Source organism: Natrix helvetica (genome assembly GCF_964273705.1).
Source record: "Natrix helvetica genome assembly, chromosome: 12".
In the NCBI taxonomy this organism is placed as follows: domain Eukaryota; kingdom Metazoa; phylum Chordata; class Lepidosauria; order Squamata; family Natricidae; genus Natrix; species Natrix helvetica.
The window spans coordinates 17,550,196-17,571,752 of NC_138556.1; the positions used below are offsets into that span (position 1 = coordinate 17,550,196).

Sequence of the window (21,557 nt, forward strand, 5' to 3'; positions counted from 1 at the left end):
AACTAATCAAGGAGAGAAGCCACCTGGAATTAAGGAGAATCTTCCGAACAGGGAGGACAATTAGCCAGTGGAACAGCTTGCCACCAGAAACTGTGGGTGCACGACTGGAGGTTTTTAAGAAGAGATAGGACAGCCACTTGTCTGAGATGGTATAGGTTCTCCTGCTTGAACAGGGGGCTGGACTAGAAGATCTCCGAAGTCCCTTCCAATTCTATCCTATCCTATCCTAAGTCTATTCTATTGTATTCTATTCCATTCCATTCTCTATGCTATGCTATGCTATTCCATTCCATTCCATTCCATTCTCTATTCTATTCTATTCTATGCTATCCAATGCTATGCTATTCTATGCTATGTTATGCTATGCCATGCCATTCCCTTCTCTCTTCTCTTCTCTTCTCTTCTCTTCTCTTCTCTTCTCTTCTCTTCTCTTCTCTTCTCTTCCCTTCCATTCCATTCCATTCCATTCCATTCTCTATTCTGTTCTATTCTATTCTTTTCTCAGTTGTGCTTGCTATATACAATGGGAGTTATGATCAGGCATATCTCTTAAGCATCAGATTGTAGAAAGCCATCGATAACAGAATAACAGAGTTGGAAGGGATCTTAGAGCTCTTCTAGTCCAACCCCCTCCTCAAGCAGGAGACCCTGTACCATTTCAGACAAATGGTTGCCCAATCTGTTCTTTAAAACTTCCAGTGTTGGAGCATTCACAACTTCTGGAGGGAAGCTGTTCCACGGGTTAATTGTTCTAACTGTCAGGGAATTTCTCCTTAGTTCTAGGTTGCTTCTCTCCTTGATTAGTTGTGGTTAACCATGATTGACTGAATAAATCAGAACCGGTTGGGTTCACACAAACCAAACCCACTGCCTTGCAAGGCACATTGGCTGAAAAGGCAGAAAAATGCTAACCCAAACCAACCACTAAACCAAATCACCTTTTTTAATAAAGTTTTTTTCTCCTTTTCATAACAAATAACCACATGTATACTATTACATAACCAACATTAGATTATATTGTTAAACGTTGACATCAATTCGTCTTACCATCAACTCCCAAAAACCAATTATTGGCTTTTCTGCTCTCCATACACCCAATTTGTACCTTATCCATCACTTTCTTCTCCCTCTCTTCTTCTCCTCCTCCTCCTCCCTACCTCCTCTCTTCCCTCTGTCATCCTTCTCTTCTACTTCCCCTTCCTCTCTCCTTCTCCTCTCTCCTCTTCCCACTCCTTCTTTCGCTAAACCAAATCCCTTTGTGGAGATGAAAGAAAGCACTCGCTTATGTGAAAATACCTGAATTTCATTCAGGTTCTTGACAGTCAAAGGGGAGAGATTTACAATCAATAAAAACAACCCCGAGGGCTCCGTGCAGCTGATATCTCAAATGCAAATCAATAATCCTGCACAGTTTATCCATCGTTCAACTGTTCCTTCTTAGCCTGGAGTGCAGCAAGTCCAGTCAAGAAGCCTTAGATAAAATTAAGTCGCAGGAATGAATGTTGTTTCTTTCTTCTGGGATAGGAACAATGATGATAACCTTGGACAGGTCTCTTTGTTGCCCCAGGAGAAGACACCTTTGACAAAAATGCATATCACAATTTAGGGACATGGTGGCTCAGTGGCTAAGACGCTGAGCTTGTCGATCAGGAAGGTCGGCAGTTCGGCGGTTCGAATCCCTAGTGCCGCATAACGGAGTGAGCTCCCGTGACTTGTCTCAGCTTCTGCCAACCTAGCAGTTTGAAAGCACATTAAAAAAATGCAAGTAGGAAAATAGGAACCACCTTTGGTGGGAAGGTAACAGCCAGCCACATGACCACGGAGACATCTTCAGACAGCGCTGGCTCTTCGGCTCTGAAAGAGAGATGAGCACCGCCCCCTAGAGTCAGGAACGACTAGCACGTATGTGTGAGGGGAACCTTTACCTTTACATCACAATTTGCCTGGAACCTCACCATTATTATTTGGTCTTACTATCCAAGTTTCTGATTAAAAATATTTGTATGTCAGTATTGAACTGTGGGGGAGGGGGTCCTGCATGCTTTATGAGCTGGGTTGTTAACATTTCATGACCCAGCTGGCTAACCTCATCCATGCTGGAAGGGAAAGGGGTTTGCAGAGAGGAGGCAGAGGAGAAGGTGTGAAAAAAGGAGGCGGAGGGGTAGTGAAAAGGCAGGAAGAGCAGTGGAGAAGGAGAAGGAATGAAGAGGAGAAGGAGAAGGAATGAAGAGGAGGAGGAGAAAGAGGAGGAGAAGGGGAGAAAAATGAGGCGGAGGGTTGGTGAAAAGGCAGAAGGAGCGGTGGAGAAGGAGAAGGAGGTGAAGAGGAGGAGAGGGAGTATAGGAAGAAGAATTTTCCGTCCTCGGTAGGTGAGAAGCTCTTCCTCCTCCAGGGATCGCAAGTCTTGGAGAGCCACCAAGACAGAAGACAAGTCCCACCTCCAAGCCCGACACCTAAGGGCAGAAGATCGGACTTTCCAGACTTGGGAGGTAAGGGCTCCACAACGCGAGTGTGCGGGGTCCCCAAGAAACACCCTCGCCAAGCCCATAGAGCCCCTCTCCCCAAATAGCCCGACGCCTCCAGCCTTCCTATTCCGCAGACCATCCCCCCCCCGGGCCCTCCACCCCCCGCCCTCGTCCTACCCTGCCGGGCCGTCCGCCGGTTAGGAAGGTGCCTTTCTGGAGCGCTCACTCCCACCCCCAGGCAGAGGGCTCTCTCTCCCGGGAGAGGCGGGGAGAGCGCGGCGGCGACGCCTCGGAGGCAGGGACCGCGGCCGCCTGCACTTTGCTGACACGGGCGATTCCCAGTTGCGCACACAGCTCGCCCGCACCCAGCGCAGCCCCAGCGCGGCTCGTCCTTGAGCCGCTGAAAGACTCGGGCGCCGCCGAGCGAAGCGGCGAGAGCGCGCCGGGACTGTTGCAGGGCACCGGGCGCCGCGGAAGGGAAGGGAAGGGAAGGGAAGGGAAGGGAAGGGAAGGGAAGGGAAGGGAAGGGAAGGGAAGGGAAGGGAAGGGAAGGGAAGGGAGGAAGGAAGGAAGGAAGGAAGGAAGGAAGGAAGGAAGGAAGGAAGGAAGGAAGGAAGGAAGGAAGGAAGGAAGGAAGGAAGGAAGGAAGGGGAAGGGGAAGGGGAAGGGGAAGGGGAAGGGGAGGGGAGGGAAGGGAAGGGAAGGGAAGGGGAAGGAAGGGGAAGGGGAAGAGAGGAAGGGAGTGAGGGAAAGGGAGGGAAAGGGGAAGGGAAAGGGAGGGAAGGAGGAAGGGAGGGGAGGGGAAGTGGAAGGAAAGAAGGAAGGAAGGGGAAGGGGAAGGGGAAGGGGAAGGGGAAGGGGAAGGGGAAGGGGAAGGAAGGAAGGAAGGAAGGAAGGAAGGAAGGAAGGAAGGAAGGAAGGAAGGAAGGAAGGAAGGAAGGTAGGTAGGTAGGTCTGCCCGGGACCCCCGCCCTGCCTCTCATCCGCGCCTAGACGGAGGCACACAAGTCGGACGGGCGGTCGGACGGGCTCTGCCCACCCGCGGCCAGGAAAAGCTGAGCGGGACGCTGGAAGAGGCGGCGGGCTGGCTCCTGAAATCGCGCTCCCCCCCCCCCCCCCGCTTTAAGCCGTGATACCTGCTGCTTCCCATCGCCGTCGGAGCGGTTGGAGGAACCGAAGTCGGTCCAGGATGAAGGCGAGGCTGCTGCGAGAGGCGCAACCGGCCGAGGAGACGCAGCGGGCGGAGAGTCGGACTCCCCAGCGCCTTCCAGCCGGAGGAAAGCCACGGAGAGCTCCAGAGCTTCGGGACAATTCCCGGTGAGTCTTTCCCTCACCGTCTTGGGCGTTGGGTTGGATCCTCAGCGGGATTGTCTTCTCCCCGAGGTCTAAGATGCAGCTGGGAGACCCGGAGCCGGGGGAAACCTCGTCCCTGACCGAGGGTCCTCCTCAGACGACCCAGAGGACGAGTCCTGGAGCAGCCGGGGCCGCCGCTGGACCCCCAGCCGTCCAGTCCAGGATGGAAAACTTCAGGAAGGTGAAGACTTCCGAGCAAGGAAGCCCCCTGCCCTTCTCCGACTTGCAGCCCCACGTGGTGGAGATGAAGGTGAAGGAAGGCAGCAAAATCCGGAACTTGATGGGCTTCGCCATGGCCAGGATGGAGAAGGAGGAGACCCGGCAGATGGTCTTCAGCGGCTGCGGACGGGCGGTCACCAAGACCATCACCTGCGTGGAGATCATGAAGAGGAAGTTGGGAGGTCTCCATCAGGTCACCAAGCTCCAATACCGGACCTTGGTGGAAGTGTGGGAGAACCAAGGACCCAAATCGGAAGGGCCTCCTGAACATCTCACCGTCCAAAAGAACGTGCCCTCCATCTATATCCTCCTGTCCAAGGACTTGGTGGACCCCAACCAAATGGGCTACCAAGCTCCCAGCCCTCATGGCAGCCTCTGTGCTGAGAGCAAGATCTCCCTGAAGGCAACCAAGAGAAGGCTGCTTGCGCCCCACGAAGGGGACTAGCTCAACCAAACAGCCCCAAAACCAAGACCCTCTGGGAAGACATGACTTGTGGATTTTGACTTGATTGTATGCACTTGTGTCCCTTCAGGAAATGTGGATAATAATAATAATAATAATAATAATAATAATAATAATAATAATAATAATAATAATCCCAAGCCATATGCCAGCCTTACCAGGACAACTGGTTGAGTTTGCAGTTTGCATTTAGAGATTTAGAGAAGGCAGGTTGGTTGCAGTAGAGTTGACGTCCCTTGTGCTTAACCACCTTAGCTTGCATTGAACTCCCGTACAGGAATGAACCGAGTTGGAAAGGGACCTTGGAGGTCTTCTAGCCCACCCCCCTGGGTGCAAGGAAAACATAGCTTGAGCCAACTGTTTTCCCCGGTGTTGACTTGGGGGGTGAGAGTGACCGAGGAGCGCATGAGACTTATGCTACTTTGATTTGGATGGTGAAGAAAGCCGAATGTAGGTGGACCTTGGATGTGAGATGGAATTGAGATGGAGGGCAGGATGGAGGGGTGGGAAGAAATTATATTTTGTAGAGGTCCCCAGCAGAATGAGAAACCGACTAAAGAAGGAGTCCCTGGAGTCACCAGATGCTCAAGAGCCACAGGCAGCACACAGTGGTGAAATTCTTTTTTTTTTACTACCGGTTCTTTGGGCGTGGCTTGGTGGGCCTGGCAGAGGAAGGATACTGCAAAATCCCCATTCCCTCCCCACTCCGGGGGAAGGATACTGCAAAATTCCCATTCCCTCCCCACTCCTGGGGGAAGGATACTGCAAAATCTCCATTCCCTCCCCACTCCAGGGAAAGGATACTGCAAACTCTCCATTCCCTCCCCACTCCTGGGGGAAGGATACTGCAAAATCTCCATTCCCTCCCCACTCCAGGGAAAGGATACTGCAAAATCCCCATTCCCTCCCCACTCCTGGGGGAAGGATACTGCAAAATCTCCATTCCCTCCCTCCTCCAGGGGAAGGATACTGCAAAATCCCCATTCCCTCCCCACTCCTGGGGGAAGGATACTGCAAAATCTCCATTCCCTCCCCACTCCAGGGAAAGGATACTGCAAAATCCCCATTCCCTCCCCACTCCGGGGGAAGGATACTGCAAAATCCCCATTCCCTCCCCACTCCGGGGGAAGGATACTGCAAAATCCCCATTCCCTCCCCACTCCGGGGAAAGGATACTGCAAAATCTCCATTCCCTCCCTCCTCCAGGGGAAGGATACTGCAAAATCCCCATTCCCTCCCCACTCCAGGGGAAGAATATTGCAAAATCTCCATTCCCACCACATTCTGGGGCCAGCCAGAGGTGGCATTTGCCGGTTCTCCGAACTACTCAAAATTTCTACTACCGGTTCTCCAGAACCTGTCAGAACCTGCTGGATTTCACCCCTGGTAGCACATCTCCTAAGAGCTTATGCAAAGGACCTTATTTTAATCGCAGGGCGGTAAGAGGGGAAAACATTGTGCAGCATACCTGGAAATTTCTTACTTTTTGTTCCAATGGAAAGTTGCATGAATACACTATACTTGATGCCATGCGATATATTGTACCCGAATACAATGCTGTTTAAAAAGAGACGTATGGGGTGTTTATCAGGAAAAAAATAAACCCAGGTTGACACAAAGAGGAGATTCACACATTGTGAGAAATGGTGGTGTTTCCTTTGGTTTGGGTTCAGCAGGGTCTGTAAACCCTGGCTTGCAAAACAGGGATTCAGATTTGGACAGTTCCATAAAGTTTGATTGAACAAGCTATCGTAGAGTAGAGTAGAGTAGAGTAGAATAGAATAGAATAGAATAGAATAGAATAGAATAGAATAGAATAAGGAAAGAATAGAATACGGAAAGAATAGAATACAGAAAGAATAGAATAGAATAGAATAGAATAGAATAGAATAGAATAGAATAGAATAAGGAAAGAATAGAATAGGGAAAGAATAGAATACGGAAAGAATAGAATAGAATAATTTATTGGCCAAGTGTGATTGAACACACAAGGAATTTGTCTTTGGTGCAGATGCTCTCAGTGTACATAAAGAAAAATAAAATAGAATGCATTCATCAAGAATCATTAGATACAACAGTGATAGTCATAGGATACTAAATAAGCAATCAAATTATATTAGGAAGCAAATAAAACAATATAAAATTTAAAGATACAAGCAACATGGTTATAGTCATAAGTGGGAGGAGATAGGTAATAGGAAGGAAGACAAGAATAATAGTAATACAGTCTTAGTAAATTATTTGACAGTGTTTTGGGAAAGTTGTTAAGCAGAGGGATAGTATTCGAGAAAAAACTGTTCCCTGGCATCAATCTTCTAGAGATGTTGGATGCCCAAGCAGATCTCGGTGAAGGACAAAGCTCTAGGTCACTTAATGATGATGATGTTATCCATTCAGCCGTGTCTGACTCTTGGCGAATCTATGAGCCAGGTTTCTCCTACCTCTTCTGATCGTGAACTGTTTCTTTAAGCTGTTCTGGCTGAGGTCAGCTTTGATGGTGTCCAGCTGTTGTCCTTTGTTATCACTTAATAGGTAAAGGTAAAAGTTCCCCTTGCACATCTGTGCTAGTCGTTCCCGACTCTAGGGGGCGGTGCTCATCTCCGTTTCAAAGCCGAAGAGCCAGCGCTGTCCAAAGACGTCTCTGTGGTCATGTGGCCGGCATGACTAAACGCCGAAGGCTCATGGAAGGCTGTTCCCTTCCCATCAAAGGTGGTCCCTATTTTTCTACTTCCATTTTTTATCTGCTTTCGAATTGCTCAGTTGGCAGAATCTGGGACAAGTCATGGGAGCTCACTCTGTTATGCGGCGCTAGGGATTCCAACCGCTGAACTGCCGACCTTTCTGATCGACAAGCTCAGCATCTTAGCCACTGGGCCACTGAGTCCCTTTGTCACTTAATACCTGACCCCAAAATTGAGGCAGGAAACCTCGCCAAAGCCCCCGGTTGAAGGCCAGTTCTCAGCCTGCAGTGATAGGGAGCTGGGAGGCCTACATTGAGATGTTTGAGTTGTCAGGAAGAACGGAGGCCCTGTTAAAGTCACACACCTTCATTACCAGCTGTCTGGGCTTATTAATGGCCAGCTCCAAGGCTACAGCCCAATGATTTCGTTTGTGTGAAATCCAGAAAGAGACAGATGGACCTATTTTGCTCTTCTCGTCCATCTGAGGCCTCGGATTAGAAAGATGCAAGCAAGGGAAGGGAAGCTATTAAATATTTGAAGCTGTTGTGCTATTCCTATCATTCATCTCCTGAGCCTACCAGGTGGGCCTGCAGCTTAACTTGGCATGGGGTAAAGGAGCTCCTGCTAGATCAGGGGTGTCAAACTCAAGGCCCCAGGGGCCGAATCCACCATGCAGGGTGCTTAGATTGAGCCTGCAGGCCTGCCCTGAAAACAGTGAAGGACCAGCCTGCGGTGCCTCTGCCAGGCAAAAGGGAGCTCCGGAGGGCTGCATGCAGCCCTCCCAGGCTGTTTTGGATTGCGGCAGCCTCCTGCGACCCTCTGCCAGTGAAAACAGAGCTCGGGGAGGCCACACAGCAGAGGGTCGCAGGAGGCCATCGCAGCACAAAACAGAGACCCGGAGGGCCACGCACGGCGTCCTCGAGCTCCCTTTTCACTGGCAGAGGGCTGCAGGAGGCCGTCGTGGGTGAAAATGGGGGCCAGGAGGGCTATCATAGCTGAAAACAGAGCCTTGATGAGTGACATCGAGCTGGCCATGCCCATCCTACCCCCACCCCTGAGTTCAAACACAATCCTGATGCGGCTCTCAATGAAATCGAGTTTGACACCCCTGGGCTAATGGACAAAAATGACTAATGGCATGCCCCCAATCCAGTGGTGAAATCCAATTTTTTAAACTACCGGTTCTATGGGCGTGGCTTGGTGGGTATGGTGTGGCTTGGTGGGCGTGGCAGGGGAAGGATACTGCAAAATCTTCATTCCCACTCCACTTTGGGGCCAGCCAGAGGTGGCATTTGCTCGTTCTCCGAACTACTCAAAATTTCCACTACCAGTTCTCCAGAACCTGTCAAAACCTGCTGGATTTCACCCCTGACCCAATCCCTGGACTGATTTTGCAAAGAGGAGATGCTCTCCTTAGGAGCTGTAGCAGGGGTGGGGTAGTACATTTTTTTACTACCAGTTCTGTGGGCATCGCTTGGTGGGCGTGGTGATGGTGGACATGGCAGAGGAAGGATACTGTTTAAATCCCCATTCCCTCACGCTCAGCTGGGACTCGGCAGGCAGAGAATAGATGGGGGCAGGGCCAGCCAGAGGTGGTATTTGCGAACTACTCAAAATGTCCCCTACCGGTTCTCCAGAACATGCTGGATACCACCTCTGAGCTATAGGATGCAAAGATATGGACTGTGACATCATCGATGGGGAATGACTTGGGGGCTGATGGGTTGAACAATCTCCTCCATTTCACTCTCCTTTTTTTCCCCTTCTTTAAAAAAAAAACAAAATATGAAATGGATGCACAAAGCATCTTGGATGCTTTGAATGCATTGCTTTGACTTCTCACCCCCATTACCAGGAGAAAATCATGCCAGTATTATTAGCATTTCCGCTCTTTATATTTAGCAAAGTAATCCTAGGGACTGGGCAGCGGGCCAGTGTGATCTCCTTGTGCCCTGAACCTAAAGAGGAGAGAACTGGCTATGCTTTATTCCTTAGTCTGTCGGGGTTCCAACGGATGCCCTAATTAAACCATGAGCCTCCAGCCAAGCTTCAAAAGAAACCCAGTTATTTATTAGGAGCAATTTATTAGTCGGCACGTAGACAAGGAAAGCCAGCTGTGACCCCATGTAGTTTACGGCCCAATTATGAGCCTATTTCCCCCCCTTCCCCCCAAGGTGTGTCATAAATCACATTCTCCAACGGAGCACTTTCGTGGCTGTAGAGATCACACTTCTCCGGCTGTTGCAGGCAACCTGGGAGACAGCCTTGAGAAAGGAATGTGTGGAATGTGCTTCTGTTGTACTGCTCTGTGAGTCCCCCCCCTCCTGCCTATGGCAACTCAGGAGCAGGCCACGGATGCTTTACGAATTGACATAATCTTTTTTCTTATTCCAAGGTCTCTCTCTCTCTCTCTCTCTCTCTCTCTCTCTCTCTCTCTCTCTCTCTCTCCCCTTCCTAATGTGTTTACGGTGCTTCTATTAAAAAAAAAAGATTTTAAAGCTTGCCAGGCCTTGAGAGAATATTATAAAAGTGACACAATGCCAGACTGGCGACGTTATAAGGTTACAGGAGCATTTCAGAAGTGGATTGGGGGGGGGGGGGAGGAGCCATCAAAAGCCATTATCCTTGGAGACAAACAACGTGTCAGTTGGGATATAAAAAATATGCCAGGTTCACCACTTACAGAAATGAGAAGAAATATTCGCTCTCTCCAGACCTGGCCTTTGAAAAGACTCCATACACCGGCTGGGTCTGTACCAATCATGGGACTTCCTAGAACTCCCAGTTTCCTGGTTTCAAGCCTGCTGCCTTCACCACTACACCAAACTCACTCGCCTTACAATCCCCCGTCCTCAGAGATTGTTTTTTGAACGCCGTTTGGGGGCTTGAATCAAAGGGATGGAGGCTTCTCACGAACGTATGAATTACCCAGATCTGACCGCGACCAGCTTTGAAGGAAGCTTTAATGCCCAATTTATTTGTTCCGTTTCCATAAAATGCGGTTCAGCCGTAATTGCCTCGGATGTGGGTATTGTGGTTGGAATTTTAATCTTGGTGGACCAATGGGCTGTGATCACGTTTGATTATAATATGCTTTAATTGCGTGCACCTGATTGCTGAGGGCTACTTTGAGGGAAGGGGGTGATTGGCTGGAAAGTTGGCTGGAAACATACCTATGTTTAAAATCAACGCTTTCATGTTTACGCAGCAAAAAACAGAATGCTGTAATTAAAACGGGTTGGCTTTAAGCACCATGGAGAGCGCCAATGAGGTAGCTCACTCCAAGGCTGAATTTGACCTTCGGGAATGAAGACCACAGCTGGGTAAACCCAGATGTTTAAGCAGTTGGCTTCGTAGTTGTGCTTTTTGGAATAAGACACAACACATGAGCCAGCATGCTTTAACGGTTATGGCACCAGGCTAGAGAGCAGGAGATGGAGAGTTCTAGTCCGGGCTTAGGCGCAAAAAAAAGACTGGGGGACTTTGAGCCAATCACCAGGAGACAGGGAGTTCTAGTCCCGCCTTAGGCATGAAAGCCAACTGGGTGACTTTGAGTCAACCACTAGGAGACAGGGAGTTTGGAGAGAGGGTTAAAAAAACACCTTCCCATCCTGGAATTCCACCATCATTCTGCCTCCTATTGTTAAGGGCCCTTTTTTAAAAAAACACCACCCCGTTTTAATGCAGACGGGAATGAAAATAAGAAAAAAAGGCAGGATGTGCTGTAAAAATCTACGAGAGAGAGAGGGGGGCGCAGTGAGGCTCCTAATAGGATCTGTTGTTAGACTGCCTTCTTATCTGCCAGAAAACAGCTGCTTCCTTGGAGCTATTGGTAGAGGCTTATCTCTGCCACACAGATCAATTCATTTTGTTCAGCTTTCTGCTGCCTGATTGAATATTCATTTTCTGCTGTTGTTCTCCTTCACTCCTTTTGTTGACTTTCTTCTCCCACTTCCTTCCCGACAAGACTGGGATCAATGGCGGAAGGTGTGGTGGGACTCAAACCACCAGGGCAGATGAATCTTGGGAATAATCGAATCATAGGATAACAGAGTTGGAAGGGACCTTGGAGGTCTTCTAGTCCAACCCCCTGCTCAAACAGGAAGCCCTGTACCCTACACAGCTTCAGACAAATGGATATCCAATCTCTTCTTAAAAACTTTCAGTGTTGGAGCATTCACAACTTCTGGAGGCAAGTTGTTCCACTGTTCTCACTCTTAGATTTAGAATAACAGATTTGGAAGGGACCTTGGAGGTCTTCTAGTCCAACCCTCTGCTTAGGGAGGATACCCTACACCACTTCAGACCAATGGCTGTCCAGTCTCTTCTTTAAAACTTCCAGTGTTCGAGCCTTCACAACTTCTAAGGATAACTAAGGATTTTTTTTAAGGAATTGTGGAGCAAAAGGGATGCATTTAATTCCACTCAACGTAATTAGCATTAATTAATTAATAACTGGTTTTTGTCTCAGGCAGCCTTGCGGACGAAAGCACCAGGCCCATGACGCAGGCTGGCAGCAGATCAGCCTTTCTTTTTTTTTTACTGTACAGGAACGGAGGGCAGGAACGCCTTACATTAATTTTATCAGCAACGTTTTAAATGTTATATGTCCCCCAGGATGCTGCTCCACAGTGCCTCATCTGTCAGATTGTTACAGGCACTAAGAGCTTCAGTGTTTCTTCTTCTGGCACCTATAAAAGGTTTCTCCCCCGAGCACCAGAAGATTCATGCATCGTGCCAAGGTGGCCTATGGCAGAACCATCTGGTGAATTTTACCCTGTGATGGAGCTTTTGAAATGAACACCGTGGCACCTTGAGCCCAATAAAACTGTTTGAGACTCAGAATGGAATGGAATGAGAATAGGAATAGGATAGGAATGGAAATAGAAAAGGAAGAGGAATGGAATGGAATAGAATAAGGAATAGGAATGGAATAGGAATAGAATAGGAATGGAATAGATATAGAAATAGAATAGGAATAAGAATGGAATAGAATAGAATAGAATAGAATTAGGAATAGGAATTGGAATGGAATAAGAATAGAATAGAATAGGAATAAGAATGGAATAGAATAGAATAGGAATAGAATAGAATAGAATTAGGAATGGATTAGGAATAGAAGAATGGGATGGGATGGAATAGAATAGAAACAGAATAGAATAAGAAAAGAAATAGGAATAGAACAGAACAGAATAGAAGAATGAGATAGGATGGGGTGAGATGGGATGGATTAGGATAGAGTAGGATAACAGAGTTGGAAGGGACCTTGGAGGTCTTCTAGTCCAACCCTCTGCTTAAGCAGGAAACCCTACACCACTTCAGACAAATGGTTATCCAATCTCTGCTTAAAAACTTCCAGTGTTGGAACATTTACAATCTTGGAGACAAGCTGTTCCACTGATTAATTGCTCCTAACTAAAACTAAAAAGAGACCTTCCCTAGTTTCTCCAGCGTAAAAGAGGGGGGTGGGGGGAAGAATTATACTTTCCGTCTTGCGAGATTCTGTCGACGTGGCTTTACAATAAAGCAGAATTAGCTCATCTGGCTGTGATTCCTGTCTGGTTTATTCCGCAGACTGACAAATCTATAACGGAGTGTCTTCAATGCGCTGCAACAAGCCAACCATCGCAAAACATGATTTATGACTCAAGGTTGAAGAGCAGAGAGGTGGCCTTGAAGAAGGCCGTGCAACCAAGGCAGTGGTGGGTTGCTGCGGGTATGGCACGGTACGGCACGGTACGGCTGTACCGGTAGTGGCCTGGAGCAACAGAGAGTGTACTGGCATGGTGGCTCGTTTGACCCGCCTGCCTACCCACGCACTATAGCTGTATTTATGCCAAAAGGCACACTGCACACGCATGCACAACGTGCGGTGCTGATGCAAGCCCCAACAAGCAGCTGGTTGTCGCAGGGGTGGTGGATTGCACATGCGTGCGTAGCGCACATAAGGTGTGTGCACAACGCATGTCTGGCATGTGCACGAACAGACCATGATCAGCATACCAGTAGCAACCGTAAGAGCAACCCACCACTGCATGAGGCTCTTCTCCAGGGAGTCCTTTCTTCTCATTAGGTGGCCAAAGTACTTGTGTTGCATCTTCAGGATCTGGCCTTCTAAAGAGCAGTCAGGATTGATCTCTTCTAGGACTGGCCAGTTGGATCACCTTGCCATCCAAGGGACTCGCAGGAGTCTTTCCAGCACCAGAGTTCAAAGGCCTCCATTTTTTTGAGGCTCAGCCTTCCTTAAGGTCCAACTTTCACAGCCATCCATTGCAAATGTCTTCACCAGCGACAAGGTGGCACGGCAAAGCAGTAGATCTCACAAAAAGGAGTCAAGCCATGCAAAAATAAATAAACAAATAAATAAGTAAATAAATAAAATAAATAAAAAATAAAATAAATAAAAAATGAAAATAAAATAAATAAAATGAAAATAAAATAAATAAAATGAAAATAAAATAAACAAACGAATGAATAAATGAATGAATAAATGAAAAACCCCACCATAACTTCATCTATTCATCATCCACCTTTCTGGCTTTAGTAGAATTAAAATTGCAGAATTGAACCTTCCACTTTTTCCTCTTTCTTTATTCTTAATTCAGCCCTGGAATTCTTCTCTCCTCTCTTCTGATTGGCCGCCAGCCAGCCAAGCCGTGCAAGCCCCGCCCGCCTCGTTGCGCAGGGCAGAAAACCCCGCCTTTCCTTTTTTTTTCATCATCCCCCACCCCACCCCTTTGGAACGCCCCGCCCCGCGAGGCCGCCTGCGCGCGCTTCCGCCTGCCCGCCCTGACCTGCCTTGCTTCCTTTCCCCGCATGCCTGCGCGCGCATCCGCCTGCCTCCTTGGCCTGATCTGCCTGGCTCCCTTGCCCCGCCCTCCGGCGTCCCCTGCGTGGCCATCCGCCTGCCGGCCTGCTTGGCCTGGCTTCACTCCTTTCCAGCGTTGCCCCGCCCTCCCGCGTGCGTGCGTCAGTGCGTAGAGGTGCGTGGCGTGCCGCCGCTTGTCCCTCGCGCGACACCGTAGCCCGGCTCGTCCCATTTTTGTCCTCCGCGCGCCGAAGGGTGACCGGGGTGGGGGCCGCGCGTGGCGAGCGAGCAGCCCTCAGTCGCGCGCTTCAACCCGCCCGCCTGGCCTCGCCGTCTCCTTCGTTCGCCTCCCTTCCGTCCGTTTTATTCTCTCCCCCACCCCCGTCCTCCTCTAGCTCAGAAGATGCTGGCCGCCGCCCGGCTCCTCCGCAGCTGCGCCGCTCCCGCCCTGCGCGGCCTGGCCCTGAGGACGCCCGCTGCGGCAGGTGAGCCCCCTCAGAGCCCCCCTGACAGGAAAAAAACGGCCCTCTCTTCTCCACAAGAAGTGGAGGACTACAACTCCCATCCTCCCCTGCGGCCCTTTCATCACCTTCACCCCACCCCACCCCACGTCTCCTGTCAGATTTTGACAGGATTTTGATCATCCTGCAAGGCGGCTCCTAATTTTTCCAAACACCCAGAGAGAGGGGGGAAAGGGGTGCCCCGGGAGGTCTCCCCCGCTCCCGTCCTCTGAGCCCCGGGCGGGAAGGTGACATTGAACGGGGGACCTGGCGGGGAGGAGAGAAGGCGCCTGAGGGCGGAAGGGAGGGCGGCCCGTCGCTCTCTCTTTTCTCCCCACCCCCACAGGAGGAAACCGGGCTCGCTCTGGGGTTAAAAGGCAAAAAGGTTGGGGGTTTTTATGTGGTCTGGGCTGAGGGTTACAGACAAAGGGGTGGTGGTGGTTTTTTTAAAATTTACTTAATTAATTAATTTAGCTTGTCATTCACGTACAAGATAACAGGTATAAGAATAAACGGGAATAAGAACACAGAAATTGGTAGGAATAAATGGGGACAGTAGGACAGGGAGGGTAGGCACCCTGGTGTGCTTATGCACACCCCCTTTTTTGTGGTGGTGGTGGGGAGAGGACTACCCCAGTGACCCTTCTCTCTCTTTCTCTTATCTCTTTCTCTCTCTCTCTCTCTCTTTCTCTCTCTCTCTCTCTCTCTCTCTCTCACACACACAAACACACACACACACACACGACAGCAAAGGGCCTTTGAGTGCAGGGCTGCCCAGAATGGTCTGTGTTGAGTGACAGCCAAGGGGGCGATGGATTATTAGCTCAAGGAGTCTTCATTCGATTGCTTTGATAGAATCAATGTTTGGTGGGGGCATATTTATGAAGGGGTCAACAAGGTGAAGAGTGTGGGGACACTTGCTTTAAGGCTTTTTAAAAGGGCAGCAGGGTTGGGGCTGTATGGGCTTCCTTCCCCTCCCTCCTTTCTTCCTTCCTTTTCTCTTTCTCATCTTCCTTCCCTACTTCCTTCCTTCCTCTTTCCCTTCCTTCTTTTCTTCCTTCCTTTTTCTCATTTCCCTTCCTCTTTCTCATCTTCCTTCCTTATTTTCCTTCCTCTTTCCCTTCCTTCCTTCCTTCCTTCCTTCCTCTGTTTCATCTCCCTCCCTTCCCCTTCCTTCCTTATTCTCATTTCTCTCCCTCCCTCCCTCGTCATTTTCCTTTCTTACTTCCTCTTTCTTATCTTCCTCCCTCCCTGGGCTCCTCTACCTCTGCATATACTGTGTGCAATATATGAACAAATATTACAGTAAATAGTGACATGCATGAGGTGATTTATCTAAAGTCCATCTATTTTTAACCCTATGTGATCGTATCCGGAGTTGGGGTTTTTTTTGGCGGGGGTGGGGAGGCAATGTATTATCTCGCTATGAAAACGTATATTATGCTCTTGTTCTGCTCTGCTTGGGTGGATTAAAACATAATCTCCCTTGTTTCTGGTTTCATATTTGAAGAAAATCATATTTGTGGCCTTTGACTTTCCTGAAATGAGATTAAAACATCTTGTCAGTGACCTACGTTCTGATATATATCTATTAAATGACATTATTTAAAATTTAACGTATAGCGTCTATTCTTAATAGGCCACACCCAGCAATGTGCAGTTCAACAAAAGCTTAATAACTTCAAGGAAGTTGAAAGGATATTCCCTTTTACTCTCCCTTTTAGCAACAAGCTTTAGTTGAACAGCCTGTTGGTTTTAGCCTCCCTGCCTTCCTCTCTCCTCATGGACTTTGTACCTTTAGATCCACAGCCTTGTGTGACTGAATTTTACTTTAGATTTTACAGTGGTATTCTTTTTCAGCTTTTTCCTGTTTCAGGGTAGGATTGGGTCTTGGAGACTGCCTCAAAAATATGTTACTCCTATTTGCTGCTTGCTAGATTTTATTTCACGCAGTTGTGCCTTGAAGTTCTTTATATCCCAAGCATCAAGGCACATTGGCATATGCTAAATAAATATTCAGGGCACATAAGATATTATTTTAACTGTTGCTATATTGCATTGATGATATTTTAATATCTCCAAAGACCCATTTGCTTAACAGATGTTGAAAGTTTAATTACTCAGTCTTGGTAGAATTGGGCAGGTGAGGGAAATGAAATTGCACGTTAAATATTTAAGGTTTTACATTCGTTTAACACAGTTTATATATGCTCATGAAGGCATGCGCCTTTTAATAAGAATTTGTTACCAAACACTTTTATACCTCTGGAAATAAGAATTAGCATTAGTCAATCAATATTACAAGGTTTCCTCATGTACTCGTTAAAAGATTGCTACACTAAGATTAGTGAAGTGAAATTCCAAAAACATCAAATAATTTCCCAGCTTCCTTGTTACTTATTAAATTTATGTGCTGCACGTCTCCCTGATAAGGTTACTCTGGGTGGCTTACAGACCATAAAAAGATAAATTAAAAAAGCAGTTAAAATTAAAAATATGCAGAAGCATGGAACCAAGAGATGGACAGTACAGAGATGAGGTCTTCTTATCTCATCAGCCACCTCCAGCGGTGAGCATCCCCCTGGGATCCCCAAGCCAGAGGGCAAAACCAAACTTTAATACTCTTCCAGAAGTGGCAGAGTGTTTCACAGCATCAGCGCCACTTACTTGAAAAGATTTTTCTCCTATATTATTAGTGTAATATAGACTCTTAGGCTCTTCTCGTGTTAGTATTTTCTTTCTATGCCTTGAAATAATCAAACTTCTGAAGTAATCCAGTGTTAAAAGACCCCAGTATCTTTTATGACTATGCTGAGTTGAATTATTTAAGAACAATGAAACAAATATTATTTCTACGGAATAATTCCAAAGTCTGCGATGTCCAATACTGGACTCATTTTACATCCATCACGGTTACAGTCGCGTTAACGTAATGGGCAGACTCATGACGGTCATAGATCCAGGGCTACCTGTCCTTGTAGTGTTGTAGATTCACATCTTTGTCTTTTGCTCCTTTCTGTTTTTGTTCCAAACCAGCACTACCTCTGCGTTGCTATGCTCACAAAGCAGAGATCACGGATGAAGAACTGGATGCTCGCTGGGTGATGTTCTTCAACAAACCTGATATTGATGACTGGGAACTCAGGAAAGGTAACACACCTGGGAAACATCGCCTGTGTGTGTGTGTGTAGGCATTAGAGAAATTATATTTTCTAAAGGTTTGATTGATTTGTGCAACCCAATAGGAATTATTCTATAGGTCCCTTTCCTGGAGCGAACAAAATGATCCCAGAGCAAAAATCACAAAGATCTTGAGGTTTCCACCACTACCACCACTTTGAACAGCTACATTGGTACAGCAAAACTACCGTATTTTTTGGAGTATAAGATGCACCAAGATTTTGAAGAGGCAAATTTAAAAAAAAAAGTTTTTGCACTCTGTAGACCTCCCAAAAACAGCCTGTTTTTGGCAAAAACGGGCCCATTTCTTTTTTCAAAGAAAGGGCATGAATAGCCTTTAGGAGGCTTGTAGAGTGCTCCTGGGGGGTGGAGTCCCCCCCCCCCCAAAATGACCACAAAATGGCCCGTTTTTCACAAAAGCAGGCCCGTTTTTTGGTCAAAAAAAGGGCATGCATAGCCTTTAGGAGGTTTATAGAGTGCTCCTGGGGGCTGGGGGGGGGGGAAATTGAGCAAAAAACAGCCAATTTTTTCGCTCATTTCTGTCCTCCCCAGCCCCCATGAGCACTCTAAGCCGCCTAAAGGTTCTGCACGGCCATTTTGGTGAAGGAGCGGGGTTTCGGGAGGCAAAAAATGCTGTATTCAGTATATAAGACGCACCCAGTTTTTCAGCCTCTCTTTTGAGGGAAAAGAGTGCGTCTTATACTCCGAAAAAGACATTAACTATAATATATTACAATTGACAGTGTCAGACTTTGAGATTGAAGTAAAAGTTAGAGAATTGAGATTTCAGCTCCGAAATTTTGTCTTAGATTTTGTATTTGGGTATAAGCAGAGTTACTATACCTTATATGCTCCACAGCAAAATCTCAGATGATAGTATAGAGATACAGAGGGAGAAAAGAATTAAATGTCGTGTTGCGATTATGTTAAATGGATGGCAAACATGAGGAGGGGAGGACTGGAATAAATGCAGCCCTCTCCTTCAATGCTCACTTCTTTTGATAGGTATTAACACCTTAGTTGATGCAGACATGGTTCCTGAACCAAAAATTGTTGATGCGGCTCTGAGGGCCTGCAGGCGGCTAAATGACTTTGCTACCACAATCCGCATCTTGGAAATGGTAAAGGTGAGCGAAGGCATCCTTCTGTTTGCAATATAAAGCATGGTGGTGAGATGTTCCCTTGCACACCTCAGTGGCCTTGAGTGGGAAGGGCCAAAGAATCAGACAGGATCCAGATCTGGCCAGTAGGCCAGGTCGTTTATATTCACTGATCCAGGGGTGGGCTGCTACGGGTTCCCCCGTGTTCAAGAGAACATGTAGCTAATGTTATGGCCGGTCCAAATCTGAATGGACTAAGCATATGCTTCACCTATGTATTGTAGCTTCTCTGGACATGAACTTTTCAGAAATAAGATCAGTGGTCAGAAATAATGAGTTTATTGAAACTGCATATGAGTGACAACAATGGCAGCTTTCTAGCAGTCGAAATATTTACTGCTTGTAGGTTATGCATATTTCTTGGATAAGATCAGGGCCATAGAAAAGTTAAGCTTTTGGGCTTAAGTATACTTGTCTTGCCAACTCTGCTTTTTAAAATTCTGACATCTCGTGTTCTCTTTGAATTAGTACAAAGCAGGCAGACACAAGGAGATATATCCATACGTTATCCAGGAACTTAGACCAACTTTGAATGAATTGGGAATTTCAACTCCAGAGGAACTTGACATGGACAAAGTGTAAACTTAATAGTAAGAAAACATATCTTTAATTTTTGCCTCGTGCGCATGTTCTTTAATAGTCTGTTTGGTGTTTAATAAGGTAGAGAAAAACATTGCTGTCTCCGCAGAAAATGTAGGATACCTGGTATGTTCTCAATAACTGGAATCCAATTTTCTGTAGAATACCTGGGCTCTAATACCTAGGAGATTCAAAGTATATTATAAATGGAAAGATATCTCAGTCATCTTGTTCTTCATTTTACTTTGGGGGAGGCCCACTAGTTTAAAATGCAGCAGACATCCCTCAAATAGAAAAAAAATTAAGCTCTGTATTTCTAAATAGCATTCAGATATAATCTTCTTAAGTTGCTATTTGCTCATATTAACCATTTATTTCCACCGAGAGAGAGATAGAGGGAGAGAGAACTAGTGAAAGCATTTTGCCAGCAAGGCAAAATTAGAAAAATTAACACAAGCAAATGTATGCTAAAATAAAACAGTTCTACAGAACCCCCATGCATAGAGGAAGGACATGTAGTGGAAATGCAGAAAAAAGCCTCATGTTACAGGACAAGACGAGACCAGGGGTCCCTTAAACTCTTATTGCTTGTGCGGCACATTGGGTGTTTTGAGAATACATTGCAGGCACTCACCCAAAATGGGTTAGGGCTTCCCCATTCATAAAATGGCTGTAATGTCAAGGTAAATTACCTATTTGCAAAGCCTCAGCCAGTTAGAATGCTACATCGCCCTTTTTATCTTTCTTCCTCCCTCCCATCTCTGCTTCTGTTTTCTACATCAATTTTTCTTAGACCTGTTTTTTAAAATGTAAAAAGAGCATGAAGCCCGATAGAAATTAGGAGCAGTGTTTTTGCATACAAGTAGCAACCTGGGCATTATACCAAGCATCCAAAGGATAGACAAGTGGCAATTAAATGCTACAAGTTTCTTAAATTGCTCTATGCAACCACGTATTCATCTGCGGCTAGTATTGAAGTTGGAACAACTTTTCTTTATCTATCCATCCCCCCTCAAGAAGCTTGGGAAGAGATACGGAACTTGAAAAGAATACCTCCAAACTAATTCCAACTATCTGTTCTTTTCCAGATGGACTTCCCATGAGTGTACTGTTAAGGTTCTGTGACTGTACAACAATTACCTGGATATAGGCATTATAATTACTTATTTGAAATCACTTCTTCCTTTTATTGAGTCCTGGATATGTATTGTGAAGTTGACCTAATAAAGAGAAAATGGTTTGAATTGACTTTGGTGTTTATAGCCTGTGATTATGAATTACAATATCTATGTCTGTCTGTCTGTCTTATCTATCCATCCCAAGGCAAGAGTAAGCAAGCATGGGATTCTATTGAGACATTGAATTCTGTATATTTCTGCACAAAAGGTCGTTGTTCAGATTTCAAATAATGAAAGAATCCCACATTTTAACATGCAAAACCCAATTACGAAATTATAATTTCATATGTATTAATTCATGTTAAGAACATCATATTGCTTCCATGGAATATAAATTGGACAAGAAGCTTGATTGACTTCAGCTGCTTACACAAATCTTAGCATTTACTACATTAAAAAGTCCCAAGTCTCCACATTAAGCAACATAATGTGTCAGTTATACCATGTGTTTAAAAACCTACAAGTTCCTACTAATAGTTATTTAGAAGCTTTTGAAAATATGTGGTAGTGCTTGATGAGATCGTACATAACAAGCTTTGATAATTCATATTGGTAAATAATGAACGTACTTTGATGGGATAAACACAGAGATGCATTACATCTTCTGAACAATTGTATACCTGTGATCCAGGAAGGATGAGAAAGATAGTTTAGGAAAAACAGCTCGTATGTTGTAAATTCAGTTTATGTACTCTTCGTATAATGCTAAGAATTGCTCCAAGTTCCTTTCTCCTTATATGCCTTCACAAAGGCAATTGCAGGCTCCCTTCTTAGAAATGGATTAATCGAATCCCTTGTATATTTATTAAATATATATATGAATTAAATTTATATCTCATCAAGCAATGTTATGTAATTTACAACAAGATATAAAACCACAATCTAAAACAAACAAAATATTGACATTAACATGAACAAAAAGAGCTATGGACAATGACAGTATGATGGGAGTTGTAGTCCATCTGGAACAG

General features: G+C 46.3%; 2 protein-coding genes across 2 annotated transcripts; both read left to right on the forward strand.

Moving 5' to 3' along the window:
* Positions 1 to 3,414: 3,414 nt before the first annotated feature.
* Positions 3,415 to 4,482, forward strand: RPP25 (ribonuclease P/MRP subunit p25; the record flags this gene model as incomplete). The annotated part of the gene is made up of 1 exon (XM_081964893.1): positions 3,415 to 4,482. The coding sequence occupies exon 1, from the start codon at positions 3,856 to 3,858 to the stop codon at positions 4,480 to 4,482; it is 627 nt and encodes a 208-aa protein (XP_081821019.1). The 5' UTR covers positions 3,415 to 3,855.
* A 9,703-nt stretch (positions 4,483 to 14,185) lies between these two features.
* COX5A (cytochrome c oxidase subunit 5A) lies at positions 14,186 to 20,656 on the forward strand. Its single transcript, XM_081965176.1, has 5 exons — positions 14,186 to 14,474; positions 17,526 to 17,639; positions 18,675 to 18,796; positions 19,298 to 19,419; positions 20,497 to 20,656. The coding sequence occupies exons 1-4, from the start codon at positions 14,393 to 14,395 to the stop codon at positions 19,409 to 19,411; spliced, it is 432 nt and encodes a 143-aa protein (XP_081821302.1). The 5' UTR covers positions 14,186 to 14,392; the 3' UTR covers positions 19,412 to 19,419; positions 20,497 to 20,656.
* The last annotated feature ends 901 nt before the right edge of the window (positions 20,657 to 21,557 follow it).

Coding starts and splice junctions, on each gene's coding strand:
- COX5A (XM_081965176.1), top strand. CDS start 14,393: ATGCTGGCCGCCGCCCGGCTCCTCCGCAGCTGCGCCGCTCCCGCCCTG. Junction 14,475..17,525: donor GAGGACGCCCGCTGCGGCAG/GTGAGCCCCCTC, acceptor GTTCCAAACCAG/CACTACCTCTGCGTTGCTAT. Junction 18,797..19,297: donor GCATCTTGGAAATGGTAAAG/GTGAGCGAAGGC, acceptor TCTTTGAATTAG/TACAAAGCAGGCAGACACAA.